A 14,874-nucleotide genomic window follows, 5' to 3' on the forward strand; every position below is an offset into this window, starting at 1 on the left:
GGAGGTCACCAGCCTGAGTAAGTGACAGAGCTGGGATTTCAACTCCAAACCCCTCATCTCTCCAACCCTGCCACGCTGACCAACCTGGCACGTAAACAAGGACAGACTGAAAAGGAGTCACAGGTAGCCGCCCAGGGACCTGGGAGCATGCGAGGAAGGAGTTGAGGAGAGGTGCTTAGGGACGTGCCTGGGACTACCGGGGGCAGGTTGGGACTGAGGGGGGCACCCAAATGGCTACCGGGCTGGGCTGTCCGGTGACAGGAGTAGCACTCTGGCAAGGAGTGGGGACCGGACAGGTTGATCTGGGAGTCGCCTACATAAAGCTCACTGCACTGAAAAGCTGCCGAACTGGGAGGTACTGGGAGGCACTGGGGGTCTGCCTGAGGGGTGGGGGGTGGTAGCTGGAGGTGGAGCTGACATTCCTGGCCTCCCAGTCTGCGGGTCACTGAGGTGGCTGTCACTGAGGTGGGACTCAGCTGCAGTCGGACATTTGGACCCCTCTGCCATCCTGGGTTCTCTATCCTTGAGCAGCCGGGCCTATCTGCTCCCTCTGGGTCTGCCCTAGAAATGCCAGGCCCCCAGGGGCCAGCCCGCCCTTCGACCCACCTGGGCCCACGGCCAGTTCCAGATTCCCCCACCCAGACCCACCCTCCTCCTCAAGCCCCGGGCTCCCTGCCCCCACCCCCTGCCCGCCTGACAGCTGAGAGGCCAGCAGCTGCCTGGGCCAAGGGGCCCCTCCGAGGTCTCTGGGACAGCTGCTGCCCCGTGACCCTGCTGACCCCTCATCCCCGCACACTGCTCCCTGAGGGCCCAGCTGAGCCTGGCCTCCTCTGCCGGCTCCATCACTCCCAGATCTTCCCAGACTCTGAAGCATCTGCTCAGAAGGAACCCGGGGCCTCCAGGGCCGAGTCAGCCACCCTCCCGGAGGGGTGGGAAAGGGGAGATGCCGGGCTGGCTGAGGCGGCCCCTCAGGGTAGCCGCTCTCCCAGCTTCTCTGCTCCAGGAGCAGGAGGAGAACGGGGCCAGGGTCTGGAAGGCGCGGCCGTTCCTGATTCCCGCAGGCCCTTCCCGAAGCCCACGTTCCCCTTGAGGACTCCGTCCCCGCCAAGTGCTCTGCCCCTTCGAACATCTAGTAAGAACATCTAGCAACCGTGGTTTACCTCTGCGGATGGGAGTGGAAGGGCTAGGAGTCAGGGGCAGGAGGGCTCGGAGAATCAATCGCCCCGTCCACGCTCCTCTCCCGTTGGAAATCTTGTGCGGCATGTGGGGAATCCTTGAAAAGAAAATATACACAGCATGATCTGGTCCCTCCAGCTCCTCGGTTCTCTGTGTCCCGTCCCCGTCGATAATCCTCCCCCCCCCCCCGTGAATCCGTCAGGATGCCTGCTTCCCGAGGGCTGGGCACCTGACCCGTCCCTGCGGAGCGCCTCTCGGGCGGTAGGCCCACCGGAGATGCCTGCGGAAGCAATGCTCTGTCGCCACACATCCTCCCTCCGGACTTTCCCACACGGGCGCCTGGAGAGAAGCAAGCCTCTGCCTCGGCCTCTGCCTCTGCCATCCAGACCTGGAGCCCAAGCCCATCAGTGTGCCCGCTTGGTCCTGTTCGCAGACGCTGGCTGCTCTGTGTCAGGATCCGGTTGGGATTCGGAGGGGACCCCAGACAGCGCCTGCCCCACCCAGAGCTCCCCTCCGGAGCAGAAACCCCAAGCAAGCAAACACCAGGCACAGGGGGAGGCGAACGCTGTGGAGGAAGGCAAAGCAGGCCGGGCAGAGGGGGCGCCAGGGAGGGGAGGGGCCACAGAGAGGTCCTTGGCTCCAGGCCCTTGCTTCCCAAACCCTGTCTCCTATACGGCCCCTTCTCGCTGTCCCCAGCACCCTGCCATTCTTCCGCGGATTCGTTCCTCTGTTCCTCCCTCAGGTACCTAGTATGTTGCAGGTACTCTGGGGAGACGCTGGGAGCTACTGTCCAGCGGGGGGTGCGCGTGAATCAGTTGACGGTGGTGCGGCCACGACAGTGGCCCAGGGTTTCTCCGAGGGTGCCACATGGGGACTTGACATCAACCGGGGGTTCGGAAGGCTTCCCTGAGGGAGAGATGCCCCAGCTGAGATGCCCCCCAGGCCTGCGAGGGGCCAGGTGAGGCGAAGGGCGGAGCAGGCACAAGGGGCCGCCCCTGCAGCGGAGGGGGGGGGGCGGAGTGGGGGGCGGGGAGCGGGTGGTAGGGGCCCCGCCCAGGGACTGTGGACCCGGAAGCCTGTCAGCGGGGGCATGTGGCACCTCAATCACGATGCCAGGTGGAGAATGGGCAGGTGGCACATCATCTTCTCCCCCAGGACCCTCCATCTTCCTCGGTGGCCGCACCTTCCTCCCTTCCCTGCCCCACCCTCCCCACTCTGAGTCATCGCCCTGGACTGGGCTCGACCCCCCCCCCTTGTCTCTCCATGGGTGCCGTGGCCGGTGTGTCACCAAATTCCAATCTTTCTACTTTATTATCTCCAACTCTGGCTTTTACGCCACAGCTCAGAGTCAAGTTCTTTTTCCCGAACCGACTCTCCGCAGAGTCGCCCCTGCCTCCGGTCCGGCCCCCCTCCAGACCCCTCCCCACACACACACACTCCAAAGTGACCCTCCTAAGCGAGTCCGTGCAGCCAGTCCACAGGAAAAGGAACGAGGAATGGCCCTAAAGCCTCCGAACAGGCGGCCAAACTCCCTTATCGTAAGAGACACAAACTAAAACCACACCCAGGCTCCTTTGGCTTTGTTTCATTTTTCCCTCTCAGGCTGCAAGAAATCAGAGAGGTCGAGGACCAGATGCTGGTGAGGCTGAGGAGAAAGGGGCCTGGCACCCGGCCCATGCCCTGGAAGGACAAACAGACAGAGCTGACCAGGTGACACCTGCGCGCGTCCTTTCACCCCTACGCGCGTAGGAATGATTGCGCAGCTTGTGCGCACGCGTGCGTGATTCGGCCTTTGCACGAGGTGACCCGCCGCAGCGCAGATTGTCCTGGGAAAGGGCTGGAAACACCCCACGCGGGCTCCAGCTGAGAGCTGCGGGGGACAACTGTGACACCCCGGCACGCTGTGTGGCAGCAAACATGTGAAGGTGATGACACCTTCCGTGTCCTGCTATGGAGTGCGCTCATAAATAGAAGGTTCGCTAAAGAAAAGCCAGGCGCAGAACAGTGGGAGTAGCAGAGGCTCCGTCAGGTGCGGTTTCCCGCATGCCCTGCAGAGTCACCTCCACTGCCATTGACAGTGGAGCCTGTCCTCTCCCCACCCCCTCCCATCGCCACCAGGACCTGCAGTACGTTGGGGCCCTACTTGTCTATATGTTGCCATTTGTGTAAAAAAGATGGGAGGGGCTTTGCTTGCATGTGCAAAGTGTATCTCTAGAAGTGTTGACAAGAAGCTGATAACGCTCGTTGTCTTCTGGGAGAACGGGTGCCTAAGGAACAGGGGTAAGAGGGGCACTTTTGCCTTGGGAGTGGCCTGAGTCATACTGGAGACTCTGGAAAATGGAGCAGTGGTCACCAGTGTAAGAGGGATGGGTGCAGGGCAAGGAAAACAGTGCTCACCCGCGACCCTCTTAAGACTGTCCCCCTCTCCTATGCCATGGTCTGCTGGGTATCTCTTGTTTCCTGATCACACCATGCGTCTACGTGTAGTCCTCCTGGCCTTGGCCTTTGTCTCTGCCGGCTCCACCTGCGACGTCCCTCCTATTCTCTGCCTGGTGAACTCCTATTCACCCATTAATACCCTGCTCAAATATCCCCTCCTCCTTGCAGTTTTTGCAACACTCCCATCTGCTTCCTCCCCTCTAGCGTATCGAATCCTTCTCACTCCTGTTCTTATTAGTTCTTCTTTCACCCCGCAGTCACTGACTGAGCCTCATCCCTGCTGGCCTGGGACAGTTAGAAGTGAGTCAGAGCCAGCCTCTACCCTCAAGGCCCTCCTTTATGGCACAGAATGTGCTATTTTAGAATTGGTTACTTGTTTCATTTGGGGTTATCTGTCCCCTGAGGGCTGGGGACCAGCCTTGGCCATTCTGTGTCCAGCACAGCCCTAGGCAAGAGGTAGATACAAATAGGAGTTTTCAAAATGAACACTGACAAGATGTCTTGGAGAGGTGGGAAGTGTTGAAGAAGACCCCGGCTGACTCTGTGTTCCCCAGGCCAAGGGACAGCCATGCGGTTTGGATGCTCCCAGAGGCCTCTGGGGGAAATGCCTGGGCTGGTCCCTGCTAGGACAGAGCTGTCACACTCTGGAAACCCCCATGGCTCTGGGCATGGGTCCAAAGTCCAGACCCAAAGGAAAGTCCCCCCGCAATGCCCTGACACCCAACTCCCCAGGAGGGGTTCGAGACAGAGACAGAAGCTGGGGGCAGTTCCGAGGGGACTCTCATCTGGAATCCCAGCCTCTGGTGGGTCAGAGTTCTCTACAGGAGGATGGAGGGCGAGGAGGGCAGGGCTGGAGCTGGCAGGAGCCCAGGGGAGGAAGGAAATAAGAAACAATCAAGGAAAAATCCATTCCAGGCCTGGGGTTGGCTGAGGCCATGGGGCCCTGCAGGCTGAGCTCGGGCTGGAGTGGGGGAGGCTTCCTAGGGGTGGACTGAGCTCCTACTCAGCTCCCTGCTGCCCTGTGGTCCTGGGGGGGGTAGGGGTGCTGAGGCCCCTTCCAGATACTTTGTCTCCTCTCACTGCCCCCCCCCCAGTTTCCCCCCGCCCCCAGATTATCACTGTCCTTTCCTTGTGACTCTCTGCCCCCAGACCTGCCCCCAAACTCCTGGTCACATTTTCCCCCTGCCTCCCAGGGCCTAGCTCTCCAGGTAAGTGGGGCCTTGGAGAGCTGGCTCCAGCCTGGTTTGGGGGAGGGGGGCTTCCCCACCGGCCCCTCCATCCTCCCCAGCTAACCTTGGAGAAGGCGGCTTCCAATTCTCTCCCTCTGGGCCCACGGGGGCTGGGGCTGATGTGGATGGTTTCCAGGAAGAAGGGGCTGGGAGGGGAAGGAAGGGCTGAGTCAGTCACTGTGTGGTGATTACAGGGCCCCAGTGGGGGAAGCAGCCACGGGGTGGGAGAAACGGACTAGACCCATCTCAGGGCCAGGGGGAGCTCCCAGTGGAGGAGAAGGAAGTTGAATAGCCCATTCTAGGCACTGCTCCATCATAGCCAAGGAAGGCTATCTAAGGAAGGCCTCTAACCCCTCCCAAACGTTCTTCAGGCTCCTGCCCCCTCAGCCACCAGCGTGTCCAGGAGGAGCCCTTCCAATGAGAACAGTCCAGGCCTTGGCTGAGGCTTTATTCCCTGGACATAGGCTGCAGGCGGGACAGGAGGCGGGGCACTGGCCTGGATGTCTGTTGAGTCAGAAATGCAGGACACCCTGGCCATCCCCTGGCCCAGGATCCCAGCCTCCCCGCCCACACTCAGGCCCTTACACACAGCCTGAGAAGTTGCGTAAAATAGCCAATTTTAGCAAACGAAATCCTGTTTCATAAATGCGCATTAATTGCAGGGCTCCCACAGCAGCTGGGTGTGTACGCGAAGATCCTGTCGATTCAGCAAAACCTCCAGGAGAGGCGCCATCAGCTGGCTCCTTAGGGATTCCTCCAGCCCCAGGCAAGTGACATAACTTCATCTGTGAATGGAGAGCGCGAACCGCTCACTCGAGTGCCTCCAGAGCACAGAACCCACCACCAGGCACAAATCACACCTTGGAGGTAATGTAGGCTTTGTGTGGGCCCTGAGCGAGCTCTGGCTGATGGCAGGAGTATGGGGAGCGAGCACGTACATGGAAACTTGTCACCCCAGGACACAGATGGTGGCTCCTATGGCTAAGGGCCCTGGTTAGGAGTCGTGGGCTGGCAGCCATGCTGGACAGATTTCTAACTAGTCACTGAGGGAGGGGAGCAGGGGCTAAGGCCAGGCTGAAGGGACCAAATCCGCTGCTCTCTACCCATCCCCCAGTGCTCCCCAATAAACCCCTCCAAAAAAAAAAAAAAAAAACCCAACTCTTCAAAGAGTTTTGGAACTGGTTCCCAGTTTCATGTGGTCTTGGGTGAGTGTCTTCGCCTGTCCAAACTTCCATCCCTGCAACTTTCCGTTTTGTCACCAGCTCTGAATGCAGTTCTCGACCCTTCCCAATCTCCTTCCCCCAAAGGAGGACTCTCAGCAGACAGAGGGTAGGGGGCTGTGCCTCAGCCGCATTCTTGCAGGCCCAGGGGTAGTGCTTAAGGCTTGTCACAGTGCTGTGTCTTCTCCCAGGGTTGTGTTTGGGGTGGGGGGGGGTGGGCAGGACAGTGGGGACGATGGCTGGGTGAGAAGCCTGAGGCAGGAGGAAGGCCTAAAGCCCAAAGTCTTTCTCTTTCCGCTTTCTGGAGGAGCAGATCACTATCAGGGCCCTGAACTTCAGTCTTCCGTCTTTCCTGGGGCGCTGCATCCCCAGCGACAAAAACCACACCTGGTCCCTGCTAGATGCTCAAGTGTCTGTCGGATCACTGAATGGAGCAAGGGCAGTTTCCTTCCTCTATCTCCAGGGCCCTGTGCAGGGCCTGCCCTTCAATAAATGCTTCTAGTACTGAATGAATGAATGAATGAATGAATGAATGAATGAAAAAAACGAAGACGGAACGAGTCTAAGTATGGATTCCACCCCCTGTCCCAGAAGCCACCTAGACTGATGACAAACGGGCGTACCCAGGCCACTCTGCCAGCACACCCTCAGTGCCCTCTTTTCTAGGGAGAGGTAAACTCCTGAAAGCTCTCGCAAGTTTGTAGTATTTTAACTCGGGAGCCTCCAAGGCCTCATTCATTCCCTCAGTGGTCACTGAATACACTTGCGCGGGCGCCTCCCCCGACCCAGCCCTTCAGGGAGCGAACGGGTCCAAGGACGCTCGGTGAATTCTGACGAACTATAATTCGGCCTTCCGGCTGCCGCGCCCTCGGCCCTTCTAACACCGAGTTTGGCTCCGACAGGCACAGCCAGAGTCTACGGAGACCAGCCCGGGCACCCGACACCGCCTGGCCCGCAGCCGTCCGAGCCTGCACTGCACCCCACGTCCGCGCGGCTGCTGGACCCGGGCGCCGCGCCACCAAAGGGGGAGCACAGGCGGGGCTCGGAGTGGGGCGGGGCTGTGGGCGGGCCTGGTTGGGGCGGCCCCAGCATTGGCTCCGCGGGCCAGGGGCGGGGCCTCAGGGGCCACGGATCGCACTGAGTTCACAGCCGGGAACGCGTCCCATAGCCTCGCGGTCCAGCTCCAGAGCTTTCGCAGCCCGCGGGTCCGCCGCCTGAGCGCCTTAAGGTGAGTTCCGGCCGGGACTCTGCCGCCCTTCCGCGACGCCCAGGGGGCCCCCCAGCGGACCACCCCCGTGGCGCCCCGTCCTGGGTCGCACCCGGCTCCCTGTGTCGCCTCCGCGCAGGTCCTTTCCCGGGAACCTCGGGTTCCACCGTGTTTCCCGCCCGCGCCTGGGTCCAGGCGGCCACGCCCGCGCCCCCTCCGCCTGCGAGGCGCCGCGCATCCAGATCCCGAACTCGCGGTCCCGCCCTTCACCCTGAGCCCTCGTCCCCGTCTCACACTCGGGACGTGGGAGCGCCCTCCCGCCGCCCAGCGTCCCCGCCCGGGCTAGGGGTCGTATTTTTAGTCGATGGTGAGGTGTCCTCCTATCTTTAGCCGCGGCCGCGAGTGTCCTGAAACGGATCCGGGCTGGGCGCTCGGGCAGAGGGCGGGGAGGGGTCTACGCTGAACCCGAGCTGGGGCTGAGGAACAGGACCCACGGGAGCCAGGGGTGGGGGCTTGCACGTCCGAGGTCTGGCCCTGCGCCTAGCGGACACTCGGACATCGCCCAGGCCGGAAAGCACGGGGCAGGCTCCTCCCAGAGCTTGGAGACCCTGGCAAGGTCCCCGATCGCCCCTTTCCCCCTCTACTGTCGTGTTGTGAGACCAGAACACCCCAAGAGAAGAAGATCCCTCAGACAATCTGCATCTGGTACGCGAACGTGCAGCTCCTTAGGGGGCCCTGCCTGGAGCCCGAAGCGCGCTGGAGACCCTGGTGCGCGCCCGGACTCCTCTGGGAAGCGAGGCGACAGAGCGAGCGAGCGAGCGAGCGCGCCACCTAGCGGCCGTGGAGCCGAGCGCCACTCTGCACAGGGACCCGGGGCGACCAGACCTCCCGTGGCCCGCAAAGGGGACTCTGCGTAGGCTGCCTCCAGAGCAGAAGGCGGACGCTTGGAGGATGGGGGCTCTTGTTCGGAGCACTGTCCCCGGAAAACCTACAGTTATTTGCTGAATGAATGACAGGGCTGACGGCGACCCGCTAACCCTGTCTGTTGTACCTCTGCTCTCACTTGCACTGTGGCAATAGGGTCTTCCAGTAGCCCTCTGGTGACGACTTCGTCAGCCCATTTTATAGATGGGAAAGGTGAAGGCCAGAAAGGAGAGGCGTCTTGCCCAAAGTCACAGAGTGAGGGCTGCTCTTTGGACCTTTGGCAGGGGGCTAGTACTCCTCAGGGCAGGAGGGGCTGTGCCTAGAGGAAGTCTTTGCTCCGGAGGAGGCCCAGGGCTCCTGGCCAGAGCAAGCCCACAGGGCTGGGCTGGCTCCCCTCTGCTCCGCCCACTGCTGAGGGAAGCCACCGCTTCCAGCCCCTCATACCCTGTCCTGGCGAAGAGCTCATTCTCATCTCTCCGGATCCACGCAAGTTCGGGGAGACGGAGACGACCGGTAGGACTTACAAGGAGGAGGCCTGGGGACCCAGTGGCCCCAGCCCAGCTGGGAGCCTGTCTCTCTCCTTCCCTGCAAGCAGTTTTCAGAGGTTGGGTGGCCTACTGCGTCAGAGCCACAGGACCTGGCTGGGTACTAGTGCCCCCTCTTTCTCTTCCCAGCTGGGTGACCTCAGCAACGTTAAGGTCTCTGAGGTTCAGCTTCTGCCTCTGCAAAAAGGCAGCCGTGACGCCCACCGTGCTGTGCCTGGGAGCGTAAAAGTGGGGACTCTGCAAGGGCAGCTGGAGCCTGGGGTCTCACGCTTGCCAAATCCGAATACTTGGGGCTTGATGATTGCAGTTCCCAGCTCTCCCCTGGGTGGCTTGATGCCGGCCCAACCCTTCCCCCTCAGCCTCAGTTCTCCCCACATCTGGAATTGGGCGGGTACGGCTGGCTCCGAGTGAGACAGCTGTCAGGGACGCCCGATCTGTTGTGGAAATACTCAGGCTGTCTTGGCGCCCTACGTGATGAGCGGAGGGGGGCCGGGGGAGGGGGGAGGGAGGACGACAAACCCCACTAGTCGGCCCCACTCTTCATGGCTGGAAAGGAAGGAAAGGCTGTCTCAGGGCCGCTCGCCTATCAAGGAGACCGGTAGGATGTGTGTTGGGGCGCCCCCAGGTCTGGGGTGGTGGGCACAGGTGAATGTCTGGTAGATGAGTGAGGGACGGGATTCCACGACCTTGAGGCGCCCACTGCCTCCCCCACCCTCCCCCCAGCTCCTTCCAAGCTTAGCTGGAATTTCGCCACTGGAGAGTCATTCCTTTGTTTCCTGTTAAGCTGCAGGTGCTCAGGGAGGGGCAAGATGTCCGGTCTCTGTGGCTCAGTGTGACTGACCTAGGGTGTCCGGTCCTGGGGTGGGGTTTCCTGAATGAGGGCCCGGGCTGGGAGTTGGGACTCTGCCTGTCCTGCACCCTCCTTCCTCCTTCCGGCTCCCTCCTGCCGGCCCCCTCATTCCCTCCTCGCCCTGCCCAGCACGGAGAATGGGGCCGGCCAGGCCTCCCAGCTGCGGCCCCGCCCCTCCCTGGCCCATTTCCCACCTGCTCAGCCCCTGCCCGCCTGGGCGGTGGGAGAGGGGGGCGCTCATCTGGTTACCCTCTGGATGACCTTGGACAAATTTCTTTCTTTGCCTTCCGTGCTCTGCTTCTACATGTGGGCTCTCCTGTGGCCACGTAGGAGGCCAACCCTCCAACAGCTGTGGGAACGCCGTTGAGTGCTCGTAATGCTTCCTTTTTCTGTTAAGCTGGCATGACACCCCCTCCGGGTTGCATTGTTTTTTCCACGTTAAAAATAGCTTATTTTCTCTGATTACATGGATAATATGTGCACCTAAATAATACATGTGTTTATCATTAAGAATTTGAGGGGCGCCTGGGTGGCTCAGTCGGTCGAGCGTCCAATTTTTTATTTTAGCTCAGGTCCTGATCCCAGGGTCGTGGGATCAAGCCCCGTGGCGGGCTCCATGCTGAGCTGGAGTCTGCTGCTCTCTCTCTCCCTCTGCCCCTCTCCCCCTCTCGTAGTCTCTCTCCCTCTCTCTCTCTCTCTCTCAATCTCTAGAATAAAAATATTACTTATTTTTTTAATTAAAAAAAATCTTTTACATTTATTTATTTTATTTTGAGAGAGAGGCAGCAGGGGAGGGGCAGAGAGAGAGGGAGAGAGAACATCCTAAGCAGGCTCTGCGCTGTGAGCACAGAGCCTGATGCAGGGCTCGAATTCAGGACACCATGAGATTGTGACCGGAGCTGAAACCAAGAGTTGGACGCTTAACTGACCGAGCCAGCCAGACACCCCTAAAATAAAAAATATTTTTAAAAACTGAAAAAGAAAGAATTTGAGCTTATAAAAAAGTACGGAAAAGAAAGGCAAAGTCATCTGAAATTCTGCCACCTTGAGAGCACCACCAACGTGTTGGCAATCATCCTTTTCGTATTTGCATATATCATTTTATAGTAACAGTAGCAAATATCACAGATAATTTTGACTGAGGACACCCTTCCTCCCACATCACTGACCTCACACCCCATCCCTGCCCCCCATCCCGATCTACATAACCCATATGACAACCTGGTGCTGGCCTTCCAGATTCTTCCCTCTCTATCTCTTTTTAATGCTTATTTATTTTTGAGAGAGAGAGAGAGAGAGAGAGAGAGAGAGAGAGAGAGAGACAGAGCACAAGCAGGGGAGGGGCAGAGAGAGAGGGAGACACAGAATCTGAAGCAGGCCCCAGGCTCTGAGCTGTCAGCCCAGAGCCTGACAAGGGGCTTGAACCCACAAACCGTGAGATCATGAGCTGAGCCAAAGTTGGATGCTTAACTGACTGAGCCACCCAGGCACACCTCTTCTCTCCTTTTATCTAGGATATAATCCAATGCCAACCTGTATATGTAGGTACACACACATGCATATATATACAGGGAAGGGGTAGAGGGAGGGGAGTTGATCACTGCTGTCAGAAATGGAATCTTCTAGGGGCTCCTGGGTGGCTGAGTCGGTTAAGCCTCCAACTTCAGCTCAGGTCATGATCTCACAGTTTGTGAGTTCGAGCCCTGCATCACGCTCTGTGCTGACAGCTCAGAGCCCGGAGCCTGCTTCAGATTCTGTGTCTCCCTCTCTCTCTGCCCCGCCCCCGCTCAAGCTCTGTCTCTCTGTCTCTCAGAAAAAAAGAAAGAAAGAAAGAAAAAGAAATGGAATCTTCTCTACTACATTTTTGCATTTTGCTTCCCTCCCTCGGCAATGCCTTGTGCAAATCCCTCCAAAATGTTTCTGGTTCAAATTTTATTTATTTTGAGAGAGATTGTGAGCAGGAGAGAGGCAGAGAGAGAGGGAGGGAGAGAATCCTCAACTCGGGGCTTGATCTTACGAACCATGAGATCACGTCCTGAGCCGAAATCAAGAGTCAGGCGCTTAACCAACCGAGCCACCCAGGTGCCCCTCTGGTTCAAATTTTGAAATGGGGTGATAGCTTGCTCTGATTAAATGAGATGCATTTGCAAAGAACTTAGCAAAATGCCGGGCACAGAGCAGAGCCCCCCAAAGTATTTGCACCCTCCACTCTACCTTCCCCTTAGGTGCTGGGCAGGGGGGAGGGCGAGTAACTATGTTGGACTCAGTCCCAGAGGTAGGAACTGCTAACCTGGAGGAGAAAAGAGAAACTCCGAGGTGCCCTCACTTCTAGGTGGGACGAGACTGGGCCGAACAGGAGGTGTCCGTCATTCAGCCCTGCGGGCTGAACACCTCCTGTGTGTCCAGGTCTGGCACAGACAGGGTGGGTGAGACAGGGGTTACAAGATCTCTCTCCTTGGTCAAGTACGGGATTGAGACAAGTCTGAGACCCCCCCCCCCCCCCACCACACACACACACAACTTGACTCTTATGTCTTGGGGCACAGCTGATGTGCGATAGGGGGTGATGAGCAGAGCCAGGGACCCCAGGCAAGGGACCAGAGCCAGGATATGACTTTGTATATGACTTTGGGCCCCTCACTCACGTTGCCGGGCCTCAGTTTCCCCACTTGTAAAGGGAGGGGCTCGGTGCTGGTGATCCAGGCTCTAAGGTGCAGTGAGTCTGTAAGTGACCACAAACTTCTCGCAGGGTTTCTGCAGGAGAGTGGCCCCACTTGGGCTCCCGGGGCTGACGCAGGGGGCCCAGAAATGAGACGGATGCCTCTGACTTTTGTCCTTCTGTCCCTGACTCATACCTCTGGTATTTCAGCTCTTCAGCCCCAGACCGGACCGGGGAGCCTGCGAGAACAAGACCGGAGAGCCCGTTGCTGCCCACCAGAGCGCCACCTTTCTGCTGCTAATTTTCCAGAGCATTTTCAACTCTTCTGGGAGAGAGTGATCTTTGTTATCTCAGCCCTCTGACTTCACTGATCATTAATCGTCCTTTTTCTCATTCCTCCGGCCAACTTCAGTCACGCCCCACACCCTTGTCTGGGCCCTTGGGCAAGGTTTGGGTGTCTGAAAACCCCCCTCTGGGTGTGTCCAGCTGAGGTGGTGAGAAGAGGCAGCCGGAGGCCGTGGTCCCCGAGGGTGCGCCGTCCCCAGCCCCTGCAGCCCGGCCCCGGGCACGGAGGTCGCGATGTCCACCAAGGTGCCCATCTATCTAAAGCGTGGGAGCCGCAAGGGCAAGAAGGAGAAGCTGCGGGACCTGCTGTCCTCGGACATGATCAGCCCGCCGCTGGGGGACTTCCGACACACCATTCATATCGGCAGCGGCGGTGGCAGCGACATGTTCGGTGACATCTCCTTCCTGCAGGGCAAGTTCCACCTCCTGCCAGGGACGGCGGTCGAGGGACCCGAGGAGGACGGCACCTTGGACCTCCCGTTCCAGTTCACCCGCACTGCCACGCTGTGTGGGCGGGAGCTCCCCGACGGGCCGTCCCCTCTGCTCAAGAACGCCATCTCCCTCCCTGTCATCGGGGGGCCCCAGGCCCTCACCCTGCCCGCAACTCAGGCCCCACCCAAACCCCCTCGCCTGCACCTGGAGACCCCACAGCCTTCCCCACAGGAGGCAGGGAGTGTGGACATCTGGAGAATTCCAGAGGCTGGCTCTGCCCACAATGGGCTGACGCCCGAGTCAGGGGCCGAGGAGCCCTTCCTGTCCCATGCCAGCTCCTTGCTCTCCCTGCATGTGGACCTGGGGCCTTCCATCTTGGATGACGTCCTCCAGATCATGGACCAGGACCTGGGCCACGTGCAGATCCCCACATAGGACCACGGCTGGCCAAGCCGGGTGCTCAGGGTGGAGTGAATGCTGGAGGCAGGGGGTGGATGGAGCCCTGGCCTAGACGTCGGGATCCCTAGGCCCCCCCGTGTGGTCACTGGCCAGTGATTTCTTTTCTTTGAGCCTTTGTTTCCCTCGCTCCCACCCTCTCCTCATGGGCAGAGCGTGCCTCATTGCCTTCCCCTAAAGCTCACCGAGGACACGTGCAGAAGTCAGCCCAAAGTGCCCTGAGCATCTCGGGCCACCTGGACCCCTCCCCCCCAACTGCTCCTCCTCCCTGAGACCCCTTGGATGAAGGCTCCGCCGAAATGGAGTCCCCTTTCCACCTCCCTTCTGCCTCAGCCCCACGGGATGCCCTGACTGGGGGCTGGGGAAGAGGCAAGGCACAGCCAGCCAGAACTTTGGTTTCGCTGTCCTGGACTAGGAACGTGGCATTGGTGACCGAACGTCCCTCTGCCCCCCCCTCGCTCACATGACCGGGAGATTCTGGTCGCAATAAAACTTGCTGCTGCTGACAGTTGTGCTCCCGGCACCCTCGACCCGGGTTTCCTCCTGAAGACAGACCAGCCTCCACGACCGGGGCTGACCCTGGGGGAGACCCCATTCCCAGAAGGCTGTGTGCAGGGCGGGCCCTGCCCTTGGGAAGCCTCTACCCGATCCCAAGCCCATAGTGAGAAAGAGGCAGGAATACACCAATGCCATCTAGGGAGACTGCAATATTGCTTCAGGTGCTTAACAAGAGGGGGCTGAGCACTGGCGTCGTCCAGGCGCTGTGCCCAGGCTGCTGGGGTCTACCGGGGGAGACCCAAGAGCGAAAGAGTAACCCCAAGGCCTAGTGCAAGGGACCAGCAGCTTCTCCAGCTTCCGAAGACTAAGGGGGCACACGGGCGGGACAGGCCAGGCCTGGGGCTGGGAGGGACCCAACAGTGCCTGTCAGCGGGCTCGTCGCCACCTACAGGGCACCCAGGTATGCTCCAGGTGCTGGGGATATCACACAGCCGCGATCCCCACTCCTGTAGCTTATATTCTAGTGGGAAAAGGATATTGAATTTGTAAACACGATCGCGAATGCTTGGGGCCGACATGCAACTGGTGTCAGGGCCCATTAGGATAGATGTGATTCTGAGCCAGACCTGAGGGCTGAGATATGCTCGCGCATAAGCAAAGGCACTGGGGCACCAGAGTGAATGACAGAGGAGCTGCCATGTGGTGAAAAGAGCATAGATCTAAGAGTATGACCTAGACTATGTGAGACTGTTTCCACATCTCTAAGAGGTAGTCAGTGGGACCTACCGTGCAGGGTTGTGGGGAAAACTAGGGATAACACTTAGGAATTGCCACAGGGAGGGTATTCAAAAATGGCTACGGACATAAAGGAACTCGGAGCTTGGGAACGAGAGG

At 59.4% G+C, this 14,874-nt stretch overlaps 1 protein-coding gene and 1 long non-coding RNA gene across 2 annotated transcripts; both read left to right on the top strand.

The window, feature by feature from the left end:
* Positions 1-1,940: 1,940 nt before the first annotated feature.
* LOC124504794 (uncharacterized) lies at positions 1,941-5,609 on the top strand. Its single transcript, XR_006960517.1, has 3 exons — positions 1,941-2,134; positions 2,779-2,886; positions 5,507-5,609. It is a non-coding gene; the product is annotated as an uncharacterized LOC124504794 (long non-coding RNA).
* Positions 5,610-7,204: 1,595 nt separating this feature from the next.
* CDC42EP2 (CDC42 effector protein 2) lies at positions 7,205-14,029 on the top strand. Its single transcript, XM_047071330.1, has 2 exons — positions 7,205-7,292; positions 12,460-14,029. The coding sequence occupies exon 2, from the start codon at positions 12,829-12,831 to the stop codon at positions 13,459-13,461; it is 633 nt and encodes a 210-aa protein (XP_046927286.1). The 5' UTR covers positions 7,205-7,292; positions 12,460-12,828; the 3' UTR covers positions 13,462-14,029.
* The last annotated feature ends 845 nt before the right edge of the window (positions 14,030-14,874 follow it).

This window comes from Lynx rufus, unplaced genomic scaffold, assembly GCF_022079265.1.
Source record: "Lynx rufus isolate CCGP_SWC_20201006 ecotype Redwood Valley unplaced genomic scaffold, mLynRuf1.p SCAF_9, whole genome shotgun sequence".
NCBI classification, from domain to species: Eukaryota; Metazoa; Chordata; class Mammalia; order Carnivora; family Felidae; genus Lynx; species Lynx rufus.